The following is a 27,091-nucleotide window of genomic DNA, read 5'->3' on the forward strand; positions in this document are numbered from 1 at the left end:
CGAAATTAGCCTCTCATGTAACTAAACGAAAATCTAATAGAAATTTTGAATTGAATAACCATATTTATTGTTTTATTTTATACGAGCGAAAAATTAAATAATTTCCAAACTTTGTTTTGCTTACATAGGTTTACTTATCGTTGAAACAGCTAAACTTATATGAAAATGGTCATTTTGTGAGACGTCACTGAAAAGAAAGCGAAGAAGATCTGATTGAGAAAGGAAAAGATACATATTCTAAAATTTCGTCTATATCAAACTTTTCACTAAACCCGTTCTATCATGTCAAATGATGGTCAAACAAATCGAACGGTCCTAAAAATGTTGTTATTATTGTATTGATATAACAACATCTTGCATGAATGTGGAATGAAACAAGAATCTTGACTTACCTTAGAATAAGATATGCGATTATATTTTCTCTGTTGGCGTTACTGCTTCATCATAGACTTGGCGAGTATGGTTTGAACTGAATCAGTCGATGTTTTATTTGAATATGTATGATGGGGTTATTAAATACAGATGTAGGCGGAGATTCGTATGTAAAATCAAACTACAGCAGAATTGTTGCTTAGGTGTTTGCTATTTGTTCTTACTTATCCACGCCAAATCCAAGGCAAGTCATCTTGGGTTAATGGACGCGTCGTCGAACCAAGGGTGGGTAAGAATTAAAAACTAATTAGAGCTACAAATTTATATATAGGTGTAGCGTATCAAGTTTAATTCCTTTATTATCACTTAAGAACAAGACACTGAACAAACAAAATGAACTAAACAATCGTCCACCCCGTTGTGGGATTCTCTCCGCATAAAAGTGAGATTTGGTACAATTGGTTTATCAATTGGCAGAATGAAAATATCCGGTAGGATCGTATGGAATAAGGAACACTGTAGATAAAAATAATCTAACAATGCGTGTTACACAGTAGAACAGTAAGCGTAAGACAATCAATAATGTGTTTTGCTCCCAGGTAACAGAACAGGTAAATAACATTTTGATGAGTGACCGGAGTTTTCCCTGGCCTGTACCGGACAAAGAGAGCTGATTGATATTAGATACTTTGTTTTGTTGTTGTATTGTTTAACGGCCCATCGACAACGTTAGTCGTTTAGGACCACAACACTGTAAAAAGAGACATTCACGAAAATGAACACATCAAACCAAATCTTAATAGCTTAAAATATGTAAAAGAAATACATCAACATCGAACAAATTGGCTGCACAATATATCATATTTTATTGTAAAGATCAATAGAGTGTAAATAGTCATATATCAATTGCACATAAATTGTACCGAATTATCCTTTCACAGACAGTACATCATAAAATCTGTCGCGTATTTGTTTGAAATCAGCGCATTGAATCATAAAGTGTTTGACTGTAAATGGTTGATCGCATGCATGATAATAAGGCTGGGCTTTCTTACGCAAAATGTACCCATGTGTGATGTAGGTATGGCCTATGAGCAGTCGCGGGAGGACAATTTTCTCTCTGCGGTCTGCTCTACTTGTTGCACATAAACCCACATTAGATTGAATTGCAAATAACTTGCTGTTTAATTCTTCAGACCATTAATTTTGCCAATTTCTTTTAATAAAATTTGTTATACAAGGTTTAAAATCAGAACATGGCAGTTTAATATCTTTTGGTTGTAGGTTAAGGGATGATTTAGCAGCTGTATCTATCTTCTTGCTTTGTATGAGAAAGTTGTTCAAATTCCGATTTTTAATACTTTGTAGTAGTTACAAAGAGTCGGAACAAATTATTGCTTTGTTAATTTTATTATTTTCAATTTCATCTAAAGCCAGACCAACGGTAGTAGCTTCAGCTGTAAAAATAGATGCACTATTTGGTAATCAGCAGGAAAAAGATACATGCGGCTACAACCTTTTACTTCGAATTTAGAGCCGTCCGTATATAAAAGTTTGTGTTTGATTGATTTGATTGTTTGACGTCCTATTAACAGATAAGGTCATTTAAGGACGGCCTCCCCTGTGTGCAAGATGCATGCATGTAGTGTATGTGTGTGTATTTTGGGAGGCTGCGATATGTTCGTGTTTGTCTCCCTGTGATAGCGCGGAACTGATGCCGACTTTATAGTGCTACCTCACTGAAACATACTGCCGAAGACACCCAGCAGGACGCCCCACCCGGTCACATTATACTGACAACGGGCGAACCAGTCGTCCCACTCCTAATTTGCTGAGCGTTAAGCAGGTGTAGAAACTACCATTTTTAAAGACTTTGGTATGTCTCGGCCAGGGGACAGAACCCAAAGCCTTCCTCACAGGGGCGAACGCTCAACAAATGGCCAAAAGTGAGGCATTGTCAAGGGAGACATTAGGAAGAAGAAAGTTATTTAGAAAGGAGAGAAGAGATAAGGTCCCAAATTTAGTCGCCTCTTACGATCATGCAATTGGGGGCAGCAGGTACAATTCTTACGCCCTACCTGCAGGGTCAAAAACACGAAAATCTCGAGATAAACTCGGAAAAAGCGCTCATGTATTGGACCGGGAGAGTGCGAAATTTTTCATAATTGTGTAATTCTCAAACTACTTCAGGCAGCCGTATTGTCCAAGGTGAAATATCTGGTATTATAGCAGTTTCGATTGATGATAGGTCTAAATCCGAATTTTCCAATGGTTTTTGAAGTCGTATTCCACAAGACGGGATCAATTTCTCATTTCGTTCAAAGAGCTGTGTATACTTTGAATAAAAAAAACTGATTGGAAAGCTGGGTTTGATTTTAACTGGTAAGCAAACTGTTGACATCACTAAGTTATGGTTCATTTGCTTCAACGCAGAGGCGTGCGGCTGGTGATGTGCGAAAAGTACCTGAAACGAGACGAAGCCCCTAATGATGAACTAGGTTAAGCATCTGTAAATATGACTTGTGGGCTGACCCATATATAATGGAACCATAGTCAAGCTTCGAACGAATAAGTGAGCGATATAGACCTAGCAGCACATCACGGCTAGCTCCCTAATCTGTATATGATAGTACTCTTAGAATATTTAAAGTTTTTGAGCTTTTATCTTTTAAACATTTGATATGAGTCAAAAGGATTTTTTTTTTGATACCGAATGACCGTTATGAAAACTAAAGTGGACATAAAGTATTTGTCACTTGCATTCGTTTTGGTCTAAAGCTTCCTTTCGCCTGTTTTTTAAACGTTTCGGACGTTTACGTGCATTTTTGGTGGAGTAATGCCCCATTTATTGCCAAATATGGGCATTGGTAGTAAATGCAAGAACTCTTTTTTTATTTTATTTTTATAAATTCCTTTAAATTTGTGACGGTAATGCTAGAAGCAATAATGGTCAACATATATAAAGGTGTTTTTTTCTGTCGAGATTCAACTTTCCACGTTTTGACATATCACACTTTACATAGTAACGCTGTTCATCGTTCTTCCCGTTAAAATGTTTATTTGCTTGTTTACGCGATAACTGAAATAAATATTCTTTAATCTTTTGGTGTCCTCTATTTGGCGGACACAAAAGCAACCAAAATAAATTTGCTGCACCAATTGCAATATTTGGGATCTTTATCTTTCTTTCTACTTCTAACTTCCTTCTATTTCCTAGCGCCTTGCTCGGCAACACCTCACTTTTGGCCTTAATGTTGAGCGTTCGCCCAGGTGAGGAAGGCAATGGGTTCTGTCCCCAGGCAGGGACATAAACATGGTAGTTGGTATTCCCTGCTTAACGTTCAGCATTAAGGGGAATGGCAACAACTGGTTCACCCGTTGTCAGTATAATGTGACCTGGCCGAATGCTGTGCTGGGTGCCTCCGGCATGGTATTTCAGTGAGATAGCACTAAAAAGTCGGCATCAAATCCGCGCTATCACAAGGAGGCAAGCACACAACATACCCGGTCTCCTGCATACACACACGCAAACACTACCTTCATGAAGGCTTAAATGACCTTACCTGTTTATAGGACGGTTACAAAATTAAACCAAACAACACCAAAATATATTTGAACAGTGTTGTTTGTACCGAAATAACTCACATTATTGCTGGGCCGTTGAAAAATAAAAATAAAAACATCTGCTTCACCTTTTAACAAAAACAAAAGGACGTCAAGCTTGTCTGATTGTTCTTCAGTTCCCCAAAAGCTGCTTTTAGGACCTTGTAAAGAATAAATTAAAATATTTCCCTGCTTACATCAAAGTGCAAAAGATATAATTATTCATTATTCACAACAATGAATAATTCGAGCTGAAAACTACGTATTTCGTCTTTTCATCTTCATGATAATCAAAGTTAATATCGATCGTGGATACATTTATGAGACTCCATTTTATACATACCGCCATGTGTGATGACATCTTGCTTTGTCAGATGTAATTAATTGTACGAGTTTGATAGGACTCCCTGGAGACCACACAGCCGGTGCTGCCATTTCGGCGCTCATAGCTAGCATTCAACACTTTTAGCACTACCCAACCACGTACTCGTTTTTAGCCGAGTAGACTGGAACAAGTGGAGTAAAGTATCTTGCTCAAAGATATGCATATATTTTAACGACAGAGTATAAACTTGTTTGTTGCATGCGCTGATACTGAAATACAATCAAAATGATTATTTTCTTGACGTAAATTACTAATAACGGCAGGAAATGAATTTTATAAATGTTTAATGGTGATGTATAATTAATAGAGTATTGCAATATTTTGCCATTAGATTTTCACAGATAACCCGCACCTGTAGATAGAGTACTTCATGTTTAAAGCAACGTACATGTATTTAAATAATACAGAGTTACTAGAAAATACCACCCATATTTATCGTTTACAAAATAGAACCCTACGTTTCACAAGTTGCAAACGAAATACTGTCAAACATCGTATTATTATGGCTGACACAGCTATGAAAGTCGTATATAGAAGCATTTTAGCTCGCCTGGCCCGTTTATTACATGGCGCAGCGTCCTTCGTTCGTCATTTTATTTTCCTTAAAACGCTACAAATCCTGAACGGCTTGGTTGATATTTACCAAATTTGGTCTGGATTATCATTGGCCAAAGGGTTCTCAATTTTGTTTAAACAGTGGGAATTGGCCCCCTGGGGGCAGAGGGGCGGGGCCAATGAGGCAAGTATTCTTCACCAATAGAGTGATTTAACCACATTTATTCTACAACGACAAAGGGGCCATAAATGTGTATAAACGGAGGGTGTGCCCCTGTTTTGGTTTTATTTTTTTACCAAGTACAGCATTCAGCCCGGTCACATTATATTAAAAGAAAGGAAGGATGATATATTATCATTAAACAATGGTAATCTTAACAGTAGAGGGGACAAAATAATATTTTATAGTAGATTAAGATTTCGTTTACATGTATTAACGACATAAAACAGTGTTTTACTGGGCAGATATAAAAGTGGTGATTTGCCAATCTACACTGGTTTGGTTTAATTTAGTTTAACGTCCTATTCACAGCTAAGGTTTGTTTGTTTGTTTGATTTTGTTTAACGTCCTATTAACAGCTAAGGTCTTTTAAGGACGGCCTCCCCTGTGTGCAAGATGCATGCGTGTAGTGTATGTGTGTGTATTTTGGGAGGCTGCGATATGTTCGTGTTTGTCTTCTTGTAATAGCGCGGAACTGATGCCGACTTTATAGTGCTACCTCACTGAAACATACTGCCGAAGACACCCAGCAGGACGCCCCACCCGGTCACATTATACTGACAACGGGCGAACCAGTCGTCCCACTCCTAATTTGCTGAGCGTTAAGCAGGAGTAGAAACTGCCATTTTTAAAGACTTTGGTATGTCTCGGCCAGGGGACAGAACCCAAAGCCTTCCTCACAGGGGCGAACGCTCAACAAATGGCCAAAAGTGAGGCATTGTCAAGGGAGACATTAGGAAAAAGAAAGTTATTTAGAAAGGAGAGAAGAGATAAGGTCCCAAATTTAGTCGCCTCTTACGATCATGCAATTGGGGGCAGCAGGTACAATTCTTACGCCCTACCTGCAGGGTCCTCACAGCTAAGGTTATTGAAGGACGTGCCTCTACGTGTGTATGCAGGAGACAGGGTATGTTTGTGTGCTTGCCTCCTTATGATAGCACGGATATGATGCCGACTTTATAGTACTATCTCAATGAAATACCATGCCAAAGGCACCCAGCACAGAATTCCGCCCGGTCACATTATACTGACAATGGTGAACCAGTTGTTGACGTTCCCCTAAATGCTGAACGTTATGCAGTGAATAACAACTACCATTTTGAAGGACTTTTGTATGTCCCTGCCTGAGAACATAACCCATATGCCTTCCTCACGCCCAACATTAATGACAAACGTGAGGTATTGCCAAGCAAGGCGCTAGAAATTGAAAGGTAGTTAGACGAAGAAAGATAAAGATCCCAAATATTGCAATAGGTGCAGCAGATTTATTTTGGTCGCTTATGTATACCACAACAAATAAGGGACACAAAAGCAAATCCCCAATTTTGCAGTTCGAGCGCGACAAAAAGGCAACTCAAACTCATTCATGCGTCTGACGCCGTAGTGGATAAGATGAGTTTGTAGTTAGTTGAAGTACAATATAATCATAAAACTTATTGGTATATGTCAGTTAGCTGTATGTCTGTTGTTTTTGTGATCCGTTTGACCAAATAATAGGGGTTTAATATCCGACTCCAGTTACTCAACGGTGGAACCAGACAAGGCTCATTCGACAGGACTACCTGATAAATCCCTTTTTTTGTATTATAGTTATGCGTTTCGACATTGAATTTCTGTATTCAACATGTGTTTATCAGTTGAGGTTGGCTAAATCTTACAGCAGAGAACACAACATACTAGTTCACACAAAACAACAAGAGTACCGCGGGGCGGTACAATATACGCCCGTCGAATGCCATATAGTTTATATACTTTCTTACATTGAAATAAGATCTGCATCATTCTAAGAGTGGTTAGCTGACATGCTATAAAAAATGTAGGAGATCTCCGGACAAAAAATCAAATAAAGAAATGAACAAAGAGCAATAACTTTTGCAAAAATCGTCGAATCAAAATTCTTTTAAGGGAGACACAACTTCATATTATGATTATAATGTATACCAAGTTTCAAAGAGATCCGTTGAACAATGTAGGAGATTGCCGGACAAAAATAAATACTGAAATAAACAAAGGGCAATAACTTTTGCAAAGAATGTTGAATCAAAATTCTTTTCAATGAAAAACAACAACATAGCATGATTATTCAGTCTACTGAGTTTCAAAGAAATCCGTCAAAAAACTTTTGGAAAAAAAATCGAATTCAAATTCTTTTAAAGGAGACACAACTTCATATCATGATTATAGTGTATACCAAGAGATCGGTCGAAAAATGTAGGAGGAGATTGCCGGACAAACAAAAGTTTACGCCGGACGGACGGACAATACTTCCGTCAAGTTTGACGGGCTTTGAATTTGACTGGCGTGTAAAAAGGACTAAGGTGTGCCAATATCCAGAGCAGACATGCTGTGTCCAAGTCCTATCAGCTGTGGATAGAATACTCAAAAGAGCTAGAGCATTAAATGCTGACCAAGGTTAGTTGGGACAGGTACTCATATTTCCTCTGTTCAGTGGTACCTTGGATTCGCCAGGCGTCTTAACCTAGAATTCGAACAATGGAAGGACTGGAGTATGTATCAGATGGACGCCAAGAATACACCACAACCACAGCCAATCGACAAAAAGGATGTGGATTGGATAAGGAAATTACGAACTAGCAACATAATCTGACACAAATAGTGACGCTTAATTGTTTCATCTACAAGCACATTGTAATGAATGTGTAACGTTGAGTGTGCTTGTACTGAGAGCGTGTCGTTCGATCAGCTGTTGTTTGTTTACATCCGAATCCCCTATGGATTGGGACATTAATTTAAACAAAACTTGTGTGAATCATCGTCCAGGAGCAGTACAGATCGTTAAATTAGACATTATTATTCAATTACATGGCATCAATTAGTCATTTAACTATACTCTTAATTTTATGTGAATTTGTACAGTTTCAATGCAGTGCATCACTATCCGTGACCGCCGACATTTTGTTTCCACAATTCCTTATATGGAAATGGGGAAGCACTAAATTGTATAAAAGGCGGTGCAAACTTCTGCACAGTAGCTTATTCATCCCGGCATTGTATTATATTCTTGCGCCTTTCTAACTAGTTTCACCAGGAGTTATCTCCCTTGTTTTAATAAACATAACTTATAAGGTTGGTGTTCAACTAAGAGTCTATTGTACTCTTACATTTATTACAAGATATTTGGTTTTAACCTTGTAATAGAGAAATTGATGCCTTCATCAATTTCCATAACTTTTAGTGTTAGAGTCTATTCAATTCATTGTTAGTAATTATAGTAATTTACTATATAAGAGTCTATTGTACTCTTACTTTTATTACAAGATCTTTGGTTGAAATCTTGTAATAGAGAAATTGATGCTTTCCATAATTATCAAGTTATTGTAACAATTATAGATCTTAATTATAAGTGTCTAATGTTCTCTTATATTTATAACAAGATATTCGGTTTGTAATCTTGTAATAGAGAAATTGATGCTTTCCATAATTATCAAGTTATTGTAACAATTATAGATCTTAATTATAAGTGTCTAATGTTCTCTTATATTCATTACAAGATATTTGGTTTGTAATCTTGCAATAGAGAAATTGATGCTTTTGTGATTTTCAGTTAGAGTTATTACCTTTTGAACAAAAGTTAAGTAAACGTTTCTTGGAATCTCAATTTGTGTTGATTTCTCTTTAATTACTGATGATTAGCGAAGTTTGATCAAAACCAATATTACCAGAATCTTTTATTAATTACTTGGAATGAATATGACATTATTTCTGTATGTATGTTTCATTTCAACAAAATTTTATTTCATTTAGAAAAAGGATTGAACAACAGGCATAGCCTATATAAGTTCTATCCGAAAGTAACAATGAGTCTATAAATATATATATATATGTAATATAATATAGTATGTTGTTATTTTGAAATTTCAAAGTTGATTATTTTAAGTATGAAACGTAAAATGTTTAAATATGATATATGAGTTTGGAAGTTACGACAATATTTGTTGTTATAATATATGAAATAGTGTATTCACTACGTTTTCCAAAATTATAATTATTTAATCCAGCATCCATGACAGGATTCCCTCCACTCATGGGATACAGACCAAAAATGTCCACATTGTCTTATCAGCCACTGGTCATCCACCAGTTTTGGGGCCAGTCATGGATACTGCATTCTGATTTTCACAATTAAGATAATTTGGCAGATTTTGAAGTGTTGGTGGATTCAAATCTTGTAGGGATTTGTTAATAAGTAGGTAATCAAGGATTTTACATCCTTTTTAGAAATTTTGTTACTATATGAATGACAAAAACGAGTAAACAGAAAGATGCAAACTGAGGTTTTGAATTGTTCCACCATTATGAGATTGTCCTTACTTAGTAATTATTCTATCACATAAAACAACACTATGCAATCATTATGATGAATGATACATAGCATACAAAACATACAAAATATATGCCTATCAGATCAAAAGGGGGAAAGGCGGCCATAGGAAAAGGAAAGGGTGATGATGACACACAATGTTTATGATGTAGAAGCACAGTCGTAACTGATGGTTTTCATATTTAAGAGACATAATATCAAATCAGAAATATTTAATGTATTATATATGTGGAAATCTATGTGTAGCTCCGACAAACTCAGCAGAACATTCAAATATATTTACATTGGTTTGTTCATCACAATCACCACAGCCAGATAGAAGTACATCCACGGTGTAGTGATTGTGATTAACATCAAATAATTTATCCTTGAGGGTTTTACGTGGTTCATCATACTTATTACAAATGAGAAAAGAATGATGTACTGTTTCATGGGCATTACCACAGGTACAAGTTGGTGATTCAGTAAGATGGTCTCTGTAGATCAAAACCAAGGTTACTTGAAGAATTTCGAATTTCGAATTACTTTGAATGGATATGACATTATTTCTGTATGTATGTTGCAAAATACTTATTGTTAATTGAATAAATGTGATGATTATGCAAATGACCTGTACCTTGAGTTCCTAAAAATGGTTTCCTCATATAGCATGCTAATACCAGTGGTTTAGGGTTGGTTGTGTTAAAACTACAGAAGATATCAAGTGGCATTCTAGACAGCAGAACAAGGTAAGAACACCTCTGCAATATACTAGAAGCTCCTGCTAAGGCTACTCTGGTGGCTGTTTTGTAATCAGTGGCAAGTACGGTACCGGTAAATGAACGGCTTGGAGACGCCAGAAGCTCCTGAATAAGGGGTCGCCTGAGAAGGCTACTCTGGTAATCCAAGCCCGTGACTGATCTGGTACATGTGTGCTGTGCTGTGGAGTGTGGACAGTGACATGTTACCTTGGAGCTGCCTGTGATCAGCTCAGCGAGAAGGTACCCAGGTATGGCTTTGCTACCCGAGCTGATCACTAACAGACCCGAGATAAGCCTGTCACCTAGCCGATCACGGGTAGCAAAGCCATACCTGGAGCTTGGAGTGTCAGCATTCTAATTTGCTGATTGGAGAGAGTGTGTACGTCCAGGCGACGTGTGTCGTGCTTCGACAGCACGGGTTGATAGGACAGAGGTACTGTCCTGGCCCACATTTGTATTCATTTATAAATATTGTTGATATTGTGAAGTGTTATTGTTCAACTGCTCGGCCGAGGATCCCAATCGCTTCTAGAGCAGGTAGCTCGGTCATAATTGAGATTCACACCGTGCACACACGCTACCAGGGGGTGCACGTTACACTTTGATCAATTTCCATAATCATCAAGTTATTGTAACAATTATAGTTCTAAATTATAAGAGTCTAGTGTTCTCTGAATAATTACATTTTGAAGAATTTCAGAGTTTAGTGTTTTCATGTACTAGAGAAAATAAATACTTTCTATAGATTTCACTGTGATAGTTATGTAAGTTATTATTTAATGTGTCAGAGTTAGATTACTCTGCTTTAGAGAGGGTATTATTAGATAATACTTTTCGGCACAGAGTTGCCATAAATTATTGTTATTGTTATTTGAATATTTATCATAACTAATATTTCCAATCATTGCAATACAATAATACTCTATTCGGCCAGTGTACTTTGATACTTTTAGACGCTACAATTGAGATAATTAATACAAATACTGGAACATCCTCTTGATTGTAATATTTTATTGTAACTAGAGTAAACAGAGTGAGAGTTGAAATGCCATAATGTACCTCTGTAACAAATAAATCTTATGACTTTATCAGAATACATGTATTGCACTTGATTTGAGTTGTTCATCACTTTCCACGACATACAGTAGGCTTTAGTGTAACCCTCAAGTAAAGACGACACACAGTTTCGTTTCAGCAAACCTTTTATATTTTGTTTTTATTTCTACCGTACGTAACTGAATAATGAGCTGAATGGTTTAAATCTATATGTAGATGCTTTTTGTGTGTGTTTGTTTGGGGTTTAACGTCCTCGCAGTAGCCCGAGTCATACGAAGACGGGTGCCTGAAACAAAAAGCAAAATAATGACAACAGGAAAACAAGAGGTCCATGGGCCTTAACGGTCACCTGAGTCCTACAGTATTCATTTTTGTTGTAGAGATATGAAGTGGAGATAATGATGTCAATCATTCCTACCAATCTGAGTAACAAATAGTTAAGTATAACGTTAAATTAAGTTTGTCAGGACCATGACTTGATCATTCCTAGGACGAGTTTCAGTTAAATCAGCCTATTAGAACTAAATTTTAAGTTTGAAATAGTTCTTTTAACAATGGCGGCCATATTGAGTTTGTGATCGACCCGAAAAATAACAGCACTTTGCCAGGACCATGAGTCGATCATTCCTACCAAGTTTAAGTTAAATCGGCTTAGTAGAACTTGACTTTAAGTTTGAAATTGTTTTTCAAAATGGCGGCCTTATTGGATTTCTGGTCGACCCGAAAAATAACAACAAGTAACAATGAAATCCCTTCGACAGTATTTCGGCTTAATTAAGTTGGAAATGTAAAACGTTAACAGACGACGCACAACGACAGATAGCAATAGGTCACTTGAGTGCTGGGTGACCAAAAACGATAAGAAGTGTTGCAATGGGGCAGCAGATCAATTTTGGTTTTTTACATGACCGCTTCGTAAAACACACAGAAGAAATATCCCGATTCTGCAGGGAGAGTTGGGCTGCCACATTAGTCGCCTTTAACGATACATTCTTGATTTCAAGTAAGAATCAATTCCCGATTCTGCAGGGGACATGGGCCATGAAGCTTCATTGTGGTCATTTCTATGCAAAAGAGTAATGAAACTTGATGACGTTGATCTATAAGCATCAGTTAAGAGTGTAGATAAATACATGGAAACGTATTGATATTGACGTAATACTGTATATTAGACAATTCTTAAACCTTCACATCAACATCTTAACTTTACCATTTTTTATAATTTTTTCATATTAAGTGATTGGCCAGGAGTGCATCACGTGTTCACCGATAAAAACCGATATTGACTTGGAGCGCGTGATTTTTGTTGAAGGACTGTGTTTCTAAACATAGAATTATGACGTGTCTCCAAAATAAGCATAGAATTATGACGTGTCTCCTACCGAACGCACCGTCCCGCTTCAGAAGTTGTTTTGTTGTGGGGGGTTTTCAGATTGCTTACATCACTGTTATGAAAATAATAAAACAATTGTAGCCTTTAACTTTGGTCGATACCTGGATTTATCGACCCGAGAAAAGATATTATATAAATATGACATTCTTTAGCAGGTGACAGTGAATATTGTCAACCCCGAGAAAACCATTGACAATGGGTTTTTGAGGGTTGACAATATTCACTGTCACCTGCTAAGGAATGTCAAATCTATTTTGTTACACCAAAAGTCTTTGTAGCTCAGAAACGGCAGCAAACCTCGATAATGACATCTTGTTTGTCGATAGTCTGCTGTTTACAATCGCTATCGCACCGGCGCTTGATAAAATTGGCTGTTGCCGTCAAACTTTCTTGTGACCATCACGGTGGGGAAACGAAGCGGTGAACGCACATTTTTCGCGCATGTGATATTTTTCTCTGTCTCATGGCAATATCACCCGCGCCCCTTAAAACCAATGTATTTTCGGAGGGTGACAGAGATTTTTGTTTAATTTTCTCCCAACCAATCAAATGGCTAGAAATTCACTTGAGGTGTAACAAATCAATATCTCTCCCCCCGGGTCGATAGATCCAGGTATCGAACTCAGCTAAAGGCTATAATTGAATAATGTATGTTATATTAATGTAATTGAAGTGTATAAAGTATATTGAAAATATATACAAATGTGTATCAAAACATAGATATTATTTAAAGTCATGCAAGTATAAATCAGTGTAGTACAATGTACCTTAAAATGAAAGGATATGCTTTGTGCTATATCCCCTTACATGTGATAATAGTTATAGTTTCGAGCATTTTTCCGTAGAGGAGAAACACATTATATTGATTGCTAAAACACATATAAATCATTTCGCTACGACAGAGATGTTTGCAACAATTATCGAAAGAAGGTTTAAAATAAGTTGTAAATCCTGCTTCCAGTCTCATCAAAAATTGAATTAATTGTTATGTTGAAATGTCTCTAAAAATCGCAAATAATGGGGAAAAAAATAAACATAAAATGTACACCAGACATGCTTGTCAGTCATACTGAGGCAAAAAAATCGATTCCAGTCATAATAGCCGAATTTTAATTGCACCTCAAAGGAATTGCATCAAAAGGTTTAAATGTGTTTAAGTATATGATTTACTGTTTTCCATCTGAACAAGAGATCCGGGATCTCGACGCACACCTTTGTATAATCCTTATTAGTTATATGTCAATTTGTTCTTTTGTCTTATCCATCTCTGATGGTCGGGGATCGAGAAAAGAACACACGTGATGTTACCCACTGCATGTATCGTAAGAGGCGACTGATGTGTGAACCCCCTGCATAATTTGGAATTTACTTTTGTGCCCTCCACTTGGGGACACAAAGCGGTTAAAATATATCTGTTGCACCAATTCCAATAGTTGGGATCTTTGTTTTTTACTCTACTTCTAACTACCTTTTATTCGCTAGTGCCTTACTAACGATTTTGGCTTTAATGTCGAACGTTCGCCCAGGTGAGGAAGGCAATGGGTTCTGTCCCCAGGCCGGGAGATACCAAAGTCCTTAAACATGGTAGTTGTTGTTATTCCTTGTTAAACGTTCAGCATCAGATTCACGATATCACAAGGAGGGAAGTACATCAACACACCCCGTCTCCGGAACACATACACACATGCACTTCTCCACAACAAACACGAAGGCACGTCCCTAAATGACCTAAGCTGTTCAAAGAACGTCAAACGAAATAAAACCACTGCACATTTCTTCAATTTCACCAACCAGGTCGGATATAGAAACGACTTTTGCCTCAAAACGGGAGATAATTTCTCGAAAGGTCTCCTCTGCTTTTTCATTTTTAGCTCCTCTGACCCGAACGGCCAAGTGAGCTAATGCCGTAGCGCGTCGTCCGGTGTCAAGATTTTACTTTAAACGACTTCTTCAAAACAACCAAATTACCTAGGATGATGATGTTTGGCCAAAAGCATACGGGGTTTAAGGTCTACCAAGTTTGTTCAAATAAATGACCTTCACCGATATCAAAGTCACTGAGGTAAAATATGTTGAAATCTTTCAACGACTTCTGAATAACCAAAAGGTCCATGGTGGTGATATTTGGCCAAAGCATACTGGGAAGAAGTGCAACCAAATCTGTTTAAATGAATGACCTTTGCAAATATTCAAGGTCACAGGGGTCAAATATGTTGAAATCTTAAACGACTTCTTCTAAATGAAAAATGGCCAGGATGATATTTAGCCAGTAGCATGCTGGGATGAAAGGCTTGAAAAGATTGTTCAACAGAATTACCTTGATTTATATTCAATGTGCTTTGTCTTGTGTTTGTTTAAGTAACATTAGACAAATGTTACTCTGTCTTAATGACGGGCCTCGATAACTGCCCTCTCTCTTTCCTACCTATTGCACAGTTGTCGTCCTATCTTCATACCATGAATACCTGACATTAATGAAAAGTCAGTTTGATACAATGTATCATAAATGATAAGTACATCCAATTGAAATTTACTATTGTGATGCCAGTAAGAGAAAACAAAACTCCGAGATTTATGATATTGTTCTTTTATATCAACCTCAAGCTTATTTTAGTCATGGTGTTCTGGCGCTTTTGTGTATATATATTTCATTTAAATATTGTAGTACCAATACATATCGGCTGCTTTCCAAAATACACGGATAATAATAAATTTTGTTCATATGTTTTTCCCTTTTTGGTCGTAACATCTGTATATCCATTAAGTATATTATTATTAGTTGAGGTGTCTGCTGTGGTGTTCTAGTGGTGCACTGATCGCAGCACCGTCTATCCAAAGAATCAACAGAATACACGAAAATATAAACGAACAAACTAATAGCAGATTATCTTGAGGATGTGCAGCTCTCCGGCGTGCCGTCTTAGTGTTTACTGTAACACGAATCCAGCGTATAATGGGAAGTGCCGGCTGATGCGGAACTATCTCACTCACTGCCTCCTGAACTTGCCGACCACCTAAAAATGTAACACCTGTATATCCATTAGTTTACGTATAGTATTATTAGTTGAGGTGTCTGCTGTGGTGTTCTAGTGATGCCCTGATCGCAGCACCGTCTATCCAAAGAATCAACAGAATACACGAAAATATAAACGAACAAGCTAATAGCAGATTATCTTGAGGATGTGCAGCTCTCCGGCGTGCCGTCCTAGTATTTACTGTAACACGAATCCAGCGTATAATGGGAAGTGCCGGCTGATGCGGAACTATCTCACTCACTGCCTCTTGAACTTGCCGACCACCTAAAAATGTAATCAGACTACATGTTTTGGGTAAACATTTTTTAATTAAGGGTAACATTTCACGTCAGACTCCTTCAGGGTTGGGGAAAGTGTATGCCTACTGTTACCTACTGATTTTGTAATAAGTGCTTAATGTGGAAACCCCCGGTATAATTAGGATTTTCATACTTTGCAATTCCTTGCTTTTTGCCTTGGAGTTGAGCGTTCACCCAAGCGAGGGGAGCTTTGAGTTATGTTCCCTATATGAAGCAATTATGGTCGGTATGTTTTCTCACTTTTTCACTCAAAGCTGTTAAATTCCAAACAACCAATTATATGTGTCAACTTTGATTCTAAGTTACACTTTTGTTGGGGGGTTTTGGTGGGTTTTTTTTCTAGACCAATCACTCCTTTTTTGGAAGTGATCCCTTAACAAGTGAACATTCATTATTGCGTTTCATCTAATCCGTTTTCCTAGACGTTTTTATGATATTCGCTATTGAAGACGTTTATCTTAATAACATAACGGATAAAGGGTATTTAGAAAATACAAGAAACCAATACCCAATCGGAACCATTTGATTTGTTTGGTTTGGTTACTAGGGTTTAGCGTCCTAACAACATTTGTTGGGATTATAGAGGTTGCACTATAATGGTGTCTTTTTGAGACCAAAAATAAGCAAAAGATCCCACCGAAAGTTCTCTATTTTTTGTCTATTTAAGGATCTGCATCTGAGATGCTGGGCCCATAGTAATAACAATCCCCGTTTGTTTGTGCACACTTTCGTTCCTGGAGATTATTTCTAAATCTGCCAAACTCAACTTTTTGAAATTTGACATTGTGATACACTGTGTATGTTGATACGCAAAAAAGGTTAAAAGTTTCTCAGGTCAATGTCACTGTTATTTAAACCAGGACGAGGGGACGGGTGGTCGGGCACATGGTGGGGCCCTTGGTCCAGTCAAGGACAACAAATAGATATGTCCTTGGTCCAGTCAAGGACAACAAATAGATATTAATGAGTGTATATCACAGTTGCCAGTCCTTTCTATGAAGGGTTATTATTCCGTACCACGTTTACAATGATATGCGTTTTAAAAGTTTCAGATAAAGGTAAATATATACCTGTTACCACAGCGGAAACATCGGGGTCCACTTCCTGGTTCATGATGTTCTTGATATTTTGCAATGCGATTTGAAAATCCTGCTCGATATATTGTATTCTTTTCATTTTTGACAGAAATGTAGAGATGTCCTTGCTTTCAACGACTGTCTTTGAAAGACGAGTTTTAATTTTCTTAAGTTGTTCAAAACCTTTTTCACATCTTTTCATTTTGTTTCTCAACGTCGCCACACGCCCTTTGCATACATGAGAACAGAATTTCTGACATTCCTCTTCACGGTCAGCTGGTATTTTCCCTGATGTGTGCCAAACATTGAACCACTGAATTAACTCGTCTTCGTTACATGTTTGGTATCTTAGTCTGCTCACTATGCATTTATTTTGAAGTTTAATAAATGCAATTTCCAGTTTCATACGGGTCACTATGTCATCAATCTGCGACTTGTAATTCCTATATGCTTTTTCTATTGCTACTACCTGGTGTAACTCTTCGTTTCGATGTTCTTCAAGCACACCTTGTGCACAGAGAATCTGCATGCATCCCATACAGAAGAACTTCAAAACTCCATTATCATGACAATCTTGTTTGCATCTGTCGTCTGTATGATTCAGATTTTTAATGATAGGCTTTAACCTATGATGCTGGAAAGATCTGTGTCCGTGTGTTCGCACTTTGCACATATTACATAATGCCTGTGCGCAAGTTAAGCAGTTGTAGTCTGCCTTTGTCTTTTCACATTTGTCACATTTACAAGCGATTTTCGTCCGGATAAAGTCCATTAAATCTCCCCTTGTAAGATCCCTCGGATAGCTTGAGACATCACTTTCAAGTTTATGATCTTGCTTACACTGGGGACAGGTAATACTTCCGGCGCGTTTTGGTAGCTTGTAGAGACAATCAGAACAGTACGTGTGCTGACATGGTAACTGCTTGGGCACATTGGAGTCATCGTATTCCTCCACACAGATTGGACACTCCAGGTACCTTGACACGAGTTCAGATACAATAATATTGTCTTTAATACTATCCGACATGTTCCAAGTTCTTATATAGTTACATAAACTTTGTTGTCTTATCCTATGCGTTTTCAGACTGCACAGTACATGTATCTTAACAAGTATACACACACTACCTTTATTATCAAATTCTGTTATCTGACACTCAATGTCAAGGCCAGGTGTGCATACCTAAATGATTTAAATTACAATACCGCGTTCATATTCTTTATCTGTCGGTCTAAGCTAACAAAAGGGCTGTATGTCGACATACCTTTGTCGAGCTTTGTCAACTTGTCAAAATGTATAATTGATATATCCAAGGCTGTAAATACTGAAGTATTAGAACATGACATCTACTGTTAGTTACAACAGTCATGGTTGGTCACACATTTGACATATTATTGACAAAGTTGTTACAAGTCAATTGGCTGGCATAACAGGCAAAGCCTATATAAATTATCTCCGACGGTGGCTAAAGTGATGGATTCTGTAATTTTGGATTTGATTTAATATATGCATCGATTTTGAAATGAAAATTATAAACACAAAAGCTACAGGGATGTAACTCCTTCTTAATTTACATAACAGAAATTCAAATACATTCATAATTCTCACATCACACACAAAACACTTGCACAGCTAGTATTAGCTCACCTGGTCCGAAGGACCATAGCGAGTTTATGCCGTGGCGCTGCGTCCGTCGTCCGTCGTCAACTTTTTCTTTAAAACCTCTCTCCTCCTAAACGCCAGAGAAGATTTCAACCAAATTTGCTCTGAAACTTCATTGGGGGAGGGCAATCATTTCATAAATAAATGAGACTGGTTCGACCTCTGGGGCTAGGAAGGCCGGGCCCCAAAGAGGAAAATTATCTTATATTTAGCTTTTAGACACTAATACCCCCTAATTGCCTGAGGGGATTGTACAAAATTTGGTCAAAAACATTATTGAGGAAGAACAAACATTTCTTAATTGAATGAGGTTGACTTGCCTAAGAAATGGTACAGCTAGATTATCATATTCTATGGTGTAGTTTTCATAAATTGTTAAAAATTGGTTTCTATGTTTATAAAAGCTTATAGTTGAATGAAAATTAAAGTATTGTATAATTACACCCTGTAATATGACATATTGCTTATTTCAAAATCTGTTAACATGGCAACTCAATGGAGGCCCCTGATTAGTTAAAAGTCAGATATTGTGGTCCCAGTTCGGTTAGATCATAGATCTTGTCTGGTTTTGAGGAAATTTCATATAAAGATGTACTAATGCATTCTGTTGTAATGACTTAAATATAAAACCAGGTAAGCGATATAGGTCCAATGGAACTCTTGTTTATTTTTTTATAACATTTTATATAAGCTATCGAATCACAGTTATTGGAAGACATTGACCAAAGGTCCATGTGCTAATATATGCACAGGTCACAGTTGCCAAAAGTTATTGTAATTTTAAATTCAAACCGATAGCTAGTCTTTATGTAATTCAATGTATAAGGTGGACACTGTAAAACAAGACAGATTGAACAAATCTTACAACAAACAAACTTGCTCAACTGAAAACTCCTATGTCCGTAGAAGAATACCATTTATAGAAAAGTAGGTAAAGTAAAAAAGGGATCTTTTCCAGAAAATTTACTTATTTGTGGAGTATAATTGAAATAGGAATAGAAAAGTATAATCATATAGAGATTAAAACGCCTGGATTCACCAATAAATAACTACATCATTAAGAAACTGTCTGTTTGTTATTCCATCACAATCAGGACAGCCTTGTAGAAAAATGTATCAATATGGTTATGATTTCCATAATTATTAACAGAAGTAAATAAATTAAGTCTGAAATCATTATAAAATGGACATTCAAGAAAAAAATGGGAAACTGTTTTATATTCAGAAGAGCAAGCACAAGAGGGACAATCAGTTAAATGGTCATTGAATAAATCAAAATTTAAATTGCTACAATAGTTTACAAAGAACAATATTGGCCCTTCTATCACCTTCTGTTTTAGATATTAAGGTTGATTCATTATCAATAATAAGATCTTTATTCAGTTTGTGTTTAAAGGTTGCAAGAGTTGGGGAGTTTAAGAGGTCATTATCAGTAGTGTTAGTTGTGCGGCACATTAGAGGGAGGAAACTGTCAAAATAATTGTTAGTTCTGCATATTGGTGGATCATACAGTCTTGTTTGTCTAAGGGAGTAGGGATTATTGTTTTGATTGTTAATAAAAAGATTTAAGACATCTTGTAAGTATTGAGGTGACAGCCCATGCATTGTTTTATACATCATTATGTGTTTGTGTTTATTTCTTCTTGTTGACAGAGTTTCCAAACCAAGTTCGTTATAAAGTTTATTATGAGATGTTCCAGATCGAAGCCGAGTAATGATCCTAGCTGCTTCTAATTGAATAGATTCTAGAAGTTCTTTAGATTGGTGAGTGCAATTATCCCATACTATGTCTGCATATTCCAAAATTGGTCTAGTAAGTGCTATATAAATTTTAATGAATGATTTACTACTGACTTAGTTTTATTGTAACGAATAATGTTTAATTTACTATAAGCTTTTTCATATATATTTAGAATGTGTTGTTTCTAAGATCATCTTTTAACGTCCGTCCTAAGTGTTAATGTGCTGTTGTGTCAGTGATTTTGCTGTTTTGGAAAGGTCGTTATATGGCATAATGTTCGAGAGCTCGATAAAAATGGAAAGAGGCAATTTTATTACAGTTACATGTGCACATAAACACAAACATGCATGCATGCACTCATACTTATCATACATATATAACATACATACATACATACATACTTACATACATGCATAAATAACATACATACATAACATACAGGAATACATACATACATACATACATGCATGCATACCTACGCACATAGGCATGTATGTCTGCACGTAGGCACGTCAAACATACATTCATTCATACGCATGTACACTTGTTGCACATACATACATACGCACGCACATATATATGCACCCACACACATACACATCTCCACATGCACGTACAAACGGATGTACGCACATATATATATACATACATACCCACGCAGATATGCTTGTATGCTGTAAGCATATTAGTCATTAAAAGTATACACTAACAATTTGACATTCTTATACAGTAAATATTTTTGTATTGTGAGATGTTTTACTTGTACAGTATATTATTTGGCATTGTCATATGTTATAGGTATATAGTAAACAATTTGGCCTGGTGATATGTTATAGATATAAATTATACAATTTTGAATTGTGAGATGTTATACTTATACAGTAGGCCATTTTGAATTGTGATATATTATACTTATACAGTAAATTTGGCATTTTGATACACGATACTTGAACAGTACACAATTTGGCTTTGTGATATTTATGTTATAGTTATCCAGTATACAATTTGGCATTGTAATACATTATAGGTACATGTATACAGTATAAAAATTGGAATTGTGATACATCTGGTATTGTCATATGTTATACTTGTACAAGTTTACAATTTGACATATAAACAGAGGAAAACAATAAAAATATTTTTACTTTGTAAGAACTTGTTAATAATTTATGCGGACATACACATGTTTATATACATATACTCGCATACAGAGCTATACATGTTCATGTATAATATACATATTCACATATATATGGGGCAAAGAAGTAATTCCAACAGTGTGGAAAAGTTTAGGTTGTCAAATTTTCGGAGCGATCCGCTCCTTTTTCAAGACACAGTGAAACAGAACAGTTACATGTACATATACATCATATTACAAGATAGAATTGATATACTATAATTGAAAATATAGCTATTATATAAAACCAATAGTCCCCTCGGCTAAAGACAGCCGAAGGCAGCAATTAAGCTGAGAGCATCGCGGACAAGGAACGCTGATGTAGAGGACCTATTCTTGCGCAAGATGCACTATCATATAAAGTGAGTCAACGAGAGATATCAAAAACGTGGAATATGTGCATGTGGACATCTGGCCCGGTAGATGTGAAAAATCTCCAATTTGCTACGGAATGTCTCATTAGTCGCCTCTCAATACAGCGATGGATCTAACAGTCACAGCAGGGGTCCACACTTAGTCGCCTCTTTTGGTTTGCAGGAATAATGCATGTGCCTCTTTTGGTTTGCAGGAATTATGCAAGTAATTATCAAATAAGTGAGTGCAGGAGGAATAAGTAGATGAAATGGCTAAGATACTGAATAAATCTTCAAAATTAATCTGACAACGGCTGTTGGTCACACACACTGACATGAAGCAGCAGGCAGGCGAGATAGGAGACCAACTGTGCATTAATGCATCATTAGGTCAAATGCCCCCTGGAAGGAAAACGAGCGGATGGCAACCGCCTATCGTTCGTCATACCTCGAGGGTAGCGGGTTTGTAGATTGGTGATCCAAAACCGTTCTCTCGTACGTCGTCTCGTTTCATCCCATGTAGGGCAATGATCTATGGCAACAACCTGCATGTCTTTCCACCTATGGCTAGGCATATTACAATGCCTTGCCACAGGGGAAGTCTGGTTTGTTCTGCTTGATGGAGCAGCGGTGGTTGTTGATCCTGACATTGAGATGGGTGCAGGTCTCGCCCACGTACTGTAAATTGCATTTATTGCAGGTAATAAGGTACACCACATTGACTGATGTGCATGTCAGCGTTTGTAGTATGTGATACACATTGCCGTTGATTGTACATTGAAATGTATCTATGGAGCGCGTGTATGGACACAGTTTGCACACCTTCTTGTTACAGGTATTGAAAGAGCCTTTCGCCGCAGCAGGGTTATGTGTAGGTAGCTTGCTGCTTACCACAAGATCTCGAATGTGTTTAGGTCTACGATATGCCAGTATAGGAGACTCTGGAAAGATCTGCCTAAGTTTCGCTGAAGATTCGATGATGCGCCAGTACTTTTTCAAGATAGATGGAAGTGGCGACATGTCTGGGTAGAACATGACTACACAAGGTACCGTTTGTGTATGGGGTCTGACTTTGTATACAAGCAGACTTGCCCTGTCCAGTACCCTCACTTTGTCTATTTCCCGATCTATCAAAGTAGATGTGTATCCTCTGCCAAGAAGATGGGACTTTAACTCTTGAGCATCTGCGTTCAAAGATGATGTATTCCGAAATAATACGCCTGATGCGCAGAGCTTGGGAGTAGGGTATGCTTCTCGTGGTGTGCGAGGGGTGACAACTGGATGGGAGGAGATACTTGTGTGTGTCCGTACTAATCTTACCATCAATCAGAGTGGAACTGGTGTCCAAAAATGTGTTGCTCTCCGTTGAGATATCCGCTGTGAATTTGATGGTGGCGTGGAACGCGTTAGCGTACTCAATAAACTCGTCAAGGGAGTCCCGACCCGATGTCCATTTGATTTCAACGTCATCGATAAATCTCAACCAGCTAAATGGCTTAATTGGAGCAGATGTTAAAAGTTGGGCTTCATGATGTCCCATAAAATCATTGGCATATGAGGGGGCCATCTTAGTACCCATGGCTGTACCGCTTACTTGTATGTAGTTATCCTTCATTGAATGTAAAGTTGTTAAGTGTGAGGACAAGTCTCAGTAAATCCACCAGGCTATCAGTCGATGGGTGTTTGGTACTGCGCCGTTCCCATGCCTCGCGACAGGCTGCAATGCCGTCGTCATGCGGTATGTTAGTGAAGAGGGAAACGACGTCCATCGTAACTAACAAGGTACCTTCTGGTAAGTTCTTAGCAGGTGTTTTGTTTAGATAGTCTGTGGTGTCTTTTAAAAAAGATGGTAAATGTTCCAGGAATGGTCGGAGGTGTAAGTCAACAAACTTGGAAATGTTCTCCGTCGGGTGGTTGATCGAGTTAATGATGGGTCTACCAGGGTTCCCAGGTTTGTGAATTTTAGGAAGAAGATAAAACTTTCCTGCTTGAGGGTTTTCGGGGCGCAGGAATTTCGCGGTATCGTTGTCAATATCACCCTTCTCTAAAATTCTATTGATGGTATTAATAATCTGCTGTGCGTGTACGTGCGTCAGGTCACTATCGACCTTACGATAAAATGTCTCGTTGGAGAGTTGCCGATTAGCCTCTTGGATGTAGTCGTCCCTGTTCATTATAACAACTTCACAGCCTTTGTCCGCTGGCTTGATGACAATGTCCGAATTATTTTTCAGGGATTTGAGTGCCTGGCGTTCCAAAGGTGACAGATTGTCCTTGGTTGTCTGCGTGTGGTTTAAGTGGGCGGTTACTTCCTCCTTCACTGCACTGATGAACGCTTCGAGAGCAGGTACTCTGCTGGGAGGAGGGTTCCATTTACTTTTATGTTTGAATGGATTGATCAGGGGTGCGACGGGAGACTCTTCTGACGGAGTATCCTCTACATCATCTGGGTCAGGGTCGTTAGCAAAGTACACGCGTAGCCGAAGTAGCCTGTAGAATCTGTCCATGTCTTCGATCAGCTCTGCATTGTTGGGGCTTTTACATATTTATATAGACATGTACTATACTCGACAAATACATACATGTAACTACTCACAATCTAGGGAGGTCAATGTTTTAGGAGTTGAAACATTTCAACAGTGTACATTATACCCTTTCTGGGTGTATAAAACACATGTATATTAGCAAGTAATTTGCACATGTATATATTAATGTGTATAAAGGGCTTCACATACATATAAAAAAAAAAAATAGTGTTATTCTTAAGGGTATATAGGTGACCAACTCTTTGAGGTTCATTCACTTGGCTTTGGTTTTCAAATAATTTTGGGGTTTTTTTTTGGACTTAAGTAAATAGGATTTCCATTCATTCCATGTTTTGTTGAATTTTTGGATTTGCATGTGCTTTTGTGACAAGGTCATTTCGTATGTAAATGTGTGAGTTAGGTATTCTTTCAATCCTATTATTGAAAGATTTCCTGTATTCTTTGAATTACAGAATATGTAGTATTTAGTTATGTAATGATAATGTTAGTTGGGTTTTTTTCATTAGTATCTCCTGTGACCCCAAATAGAATTGTACTTATATTAAGGTCAATATTTTTAACAAGTTTATTATGAATCCATCTTCTAAGATTTTCCCATAAGTGTTGGGTGTTGATGCAATTCCAAAATAAATGTTCTATTTTTTCAGGGTGTGCTCTTCAGAGTGAACAAGTATCAGAGTCTTTAATACCAATTGTTTCATTATTGAATTTGATACACAGTTTGGTGTGACAGCCATATTGGAATGACCTTAAGTGGGAAATAATAACTTCCAGTTTGAAGGTCTTTGGTATTTCCTAGCTTGGAGACAGAACCCATTGCCTCCCTCACCTGGGCGAACATCCAACACTAAGGCCAAACCCGAGTTATTGGCAAGCAATGCACTTGGAAATAAAAAGGTTGTTAGGAAGTAGAGTGAAAATATAAAGATCCCAAATGTTGCAATACGCGCAGCAAATGTATTTTGGTCGCTCGTATGTTCCCAAGGAGAGGACACAAAATCAAATCCCAAATTTTGCTGGATAGTTGCTTTACTCTCGATACTCGAACTGCAGGTGTGGAAATTCATATAGGAATACAATCACTAGCTCCTAACTATATGCATAGAAGGACAGTTCCTGCAGGTCAGGGGATCGAGACCCATGCAGATTTAGGGATTTGCTCCTGTGTCCTACACATGGAGATACTAAATTGAAACAAATATATTTCCTTCACCTCTAGCTACTTTTGGCATGTATTTTCTCTTTTACGACATTTTTGTGTCCAAATGCCTTCCTTTGCAATACCTCACTTTTGTCCTGAGTTAGGAAAGTTGACCTAGGTGAGGAAGGCAATGGGTCCGGTCCGCCGACGGAACGTGCCAAAACCTTAAAAATGGAAGTTGTGATTTCCAGGTTGCCATTCAGAGGGTTTGGTTTGGTCATTTAATGACGTGCCTTCATGTGTGTTATATAAGCGTGCATGTATGTGTGCCGAGGGTGGAGGTGTATTTGCCTCCTTGTGATAGTGTGGATGCGATGCCGATTTAATAATGCCAATCTTCGTGAAATCAATTCTGCCATGATATATCGCAGGGGTACAGAGAGTGCAAGGGAGAGTAGCCCAAGGAAAATTTAGGATGGTGGGTCAATGGAAGATTGTTTTGTTGTTTTACGTCATTTAGAGCCAAACAATACGTACAAAATGGACATTTTTAAACAAGAGGCCCAATGGGCCTGAATCGCTCACCTGGTATTAATCTCACACTTGTAATCTTAAAAGTGGACAAAAATACAGCTACAGGCAGAATATCAGTGTTTGATTCATACGAACCTATTAAAAGATTTAAACATATGACGCCTGTGACCTTGAAAGTCGAACAAGGTATTAGGTTAAACAGAGTTTAAAGTCTTCCAACCCAGCATGCTTTTGGCAAAATATCATAACCCTGGACCTATTGGTTATACAGAACAAGTCATTTAAAGATTTAAACATATATTGACCACTGTGACCTTGAATATGGGCGAAAGTCATTCATTTTGGCAAAATTGGTAGCCCTTTATCCCAGCATGCACAGGTGCCCATGGAGACACAACATTAATGGTCATATGAGCACAGGTGCCTAGGGAGACACAACAGCAATGGTCATAGCAGCACAGGTGCCCACAGGTCTCCCTAGGCACCCGTCCTCATATGACCATTGATGTTGTGTCTCTGTGGGCACATGTGCTGCTATGACCATTGATGTTGTGTCTCCCTAGGCACCTGTGCTCATATGACCATTGATGTTGTGTCTCCCTAGGCACCCGTGCTCATAATACATCCAGACACACATATATAAAAAAAACATGGAGGCGCATCCTTGAATGACTTAATCTTTCAATTTAATATTTATCTGCTGCCCCATTGCAACACTTTGATGTTTTTGGTTTCCCATCTTTCCTGTTACTTTCATTCCAGCAGTGTCTCCCTAGGCACCTGTGCTCATATGACCATTGATGTTGTGTCTCCATGGGCACCCGTGCTCATATGACCATTGATGTTGTGTCTCCATGGGCACC

The 27,091-nt window shown here is 37.7% G+C and overlaps 2 protein-coding genes across 2 annotated transcripts; both read right to left on the bottom strand.

The window, feature by feature from the left end:
* Window positions 1–15,254: 15,254 nt before the first annotated feature.
* Window positions 15,255–18,192, bottom strand: LOC110455815 (E3 ubiquitin-protein ligase TRIM56-like). Its single transcript, XM_021506200.1, has 2 exons — window positions 17,071–18,192; window positions 15,255–15,965 (listed from the first exon to the last, which is right to left on the bottom strand). The coding sequence occupies exons 1-2, from the start codon at window positions 18,101–18,103 to the stop codon at window positions 15,727–15,729; spliced, it is 1,272 nt and encodes a 423-aa protein (XP_021361875.1). The 5' UTR covers window positions 18,104–18,192; the 3' UTR covers window positions 15,255–15,726.
* Window positions 18,193–23,611: 5,419 nt separating this feature from the next.
* LOC110455809 lies at window positions 23,612–24,514 on the bottom strand. The gene has a single exon (XM_021506193.1). It carries the CDS (start codon window positions 24,512–24,514, stop codon window positions 23,612–23,614), a length of 903 nt encoding a protein of 300 aa, XP_021361868.1.
* Window positions 24,515–27,091: the final 2,577 nt, after the last annotated feature.

Source organism: Mizuhopecten yessoensis, unplaced genomic scaffold (assembly GCF_002113885.1).
Source record: "Mizuhopecten yessoensis strain PY_sf001 unplaced genomic scaffold, ASM211388v2 scaffold8383, whole genome shotgun sequence".
In the NCBI taxonomy this organism is placed as follows: domain Eukaryota; kingdom Metazoa; phylum Mollusca; class Bivalvia; order Pectinida; family Pectinidae; genus Mizuhopecten; species Mizuhopecten yessoensis.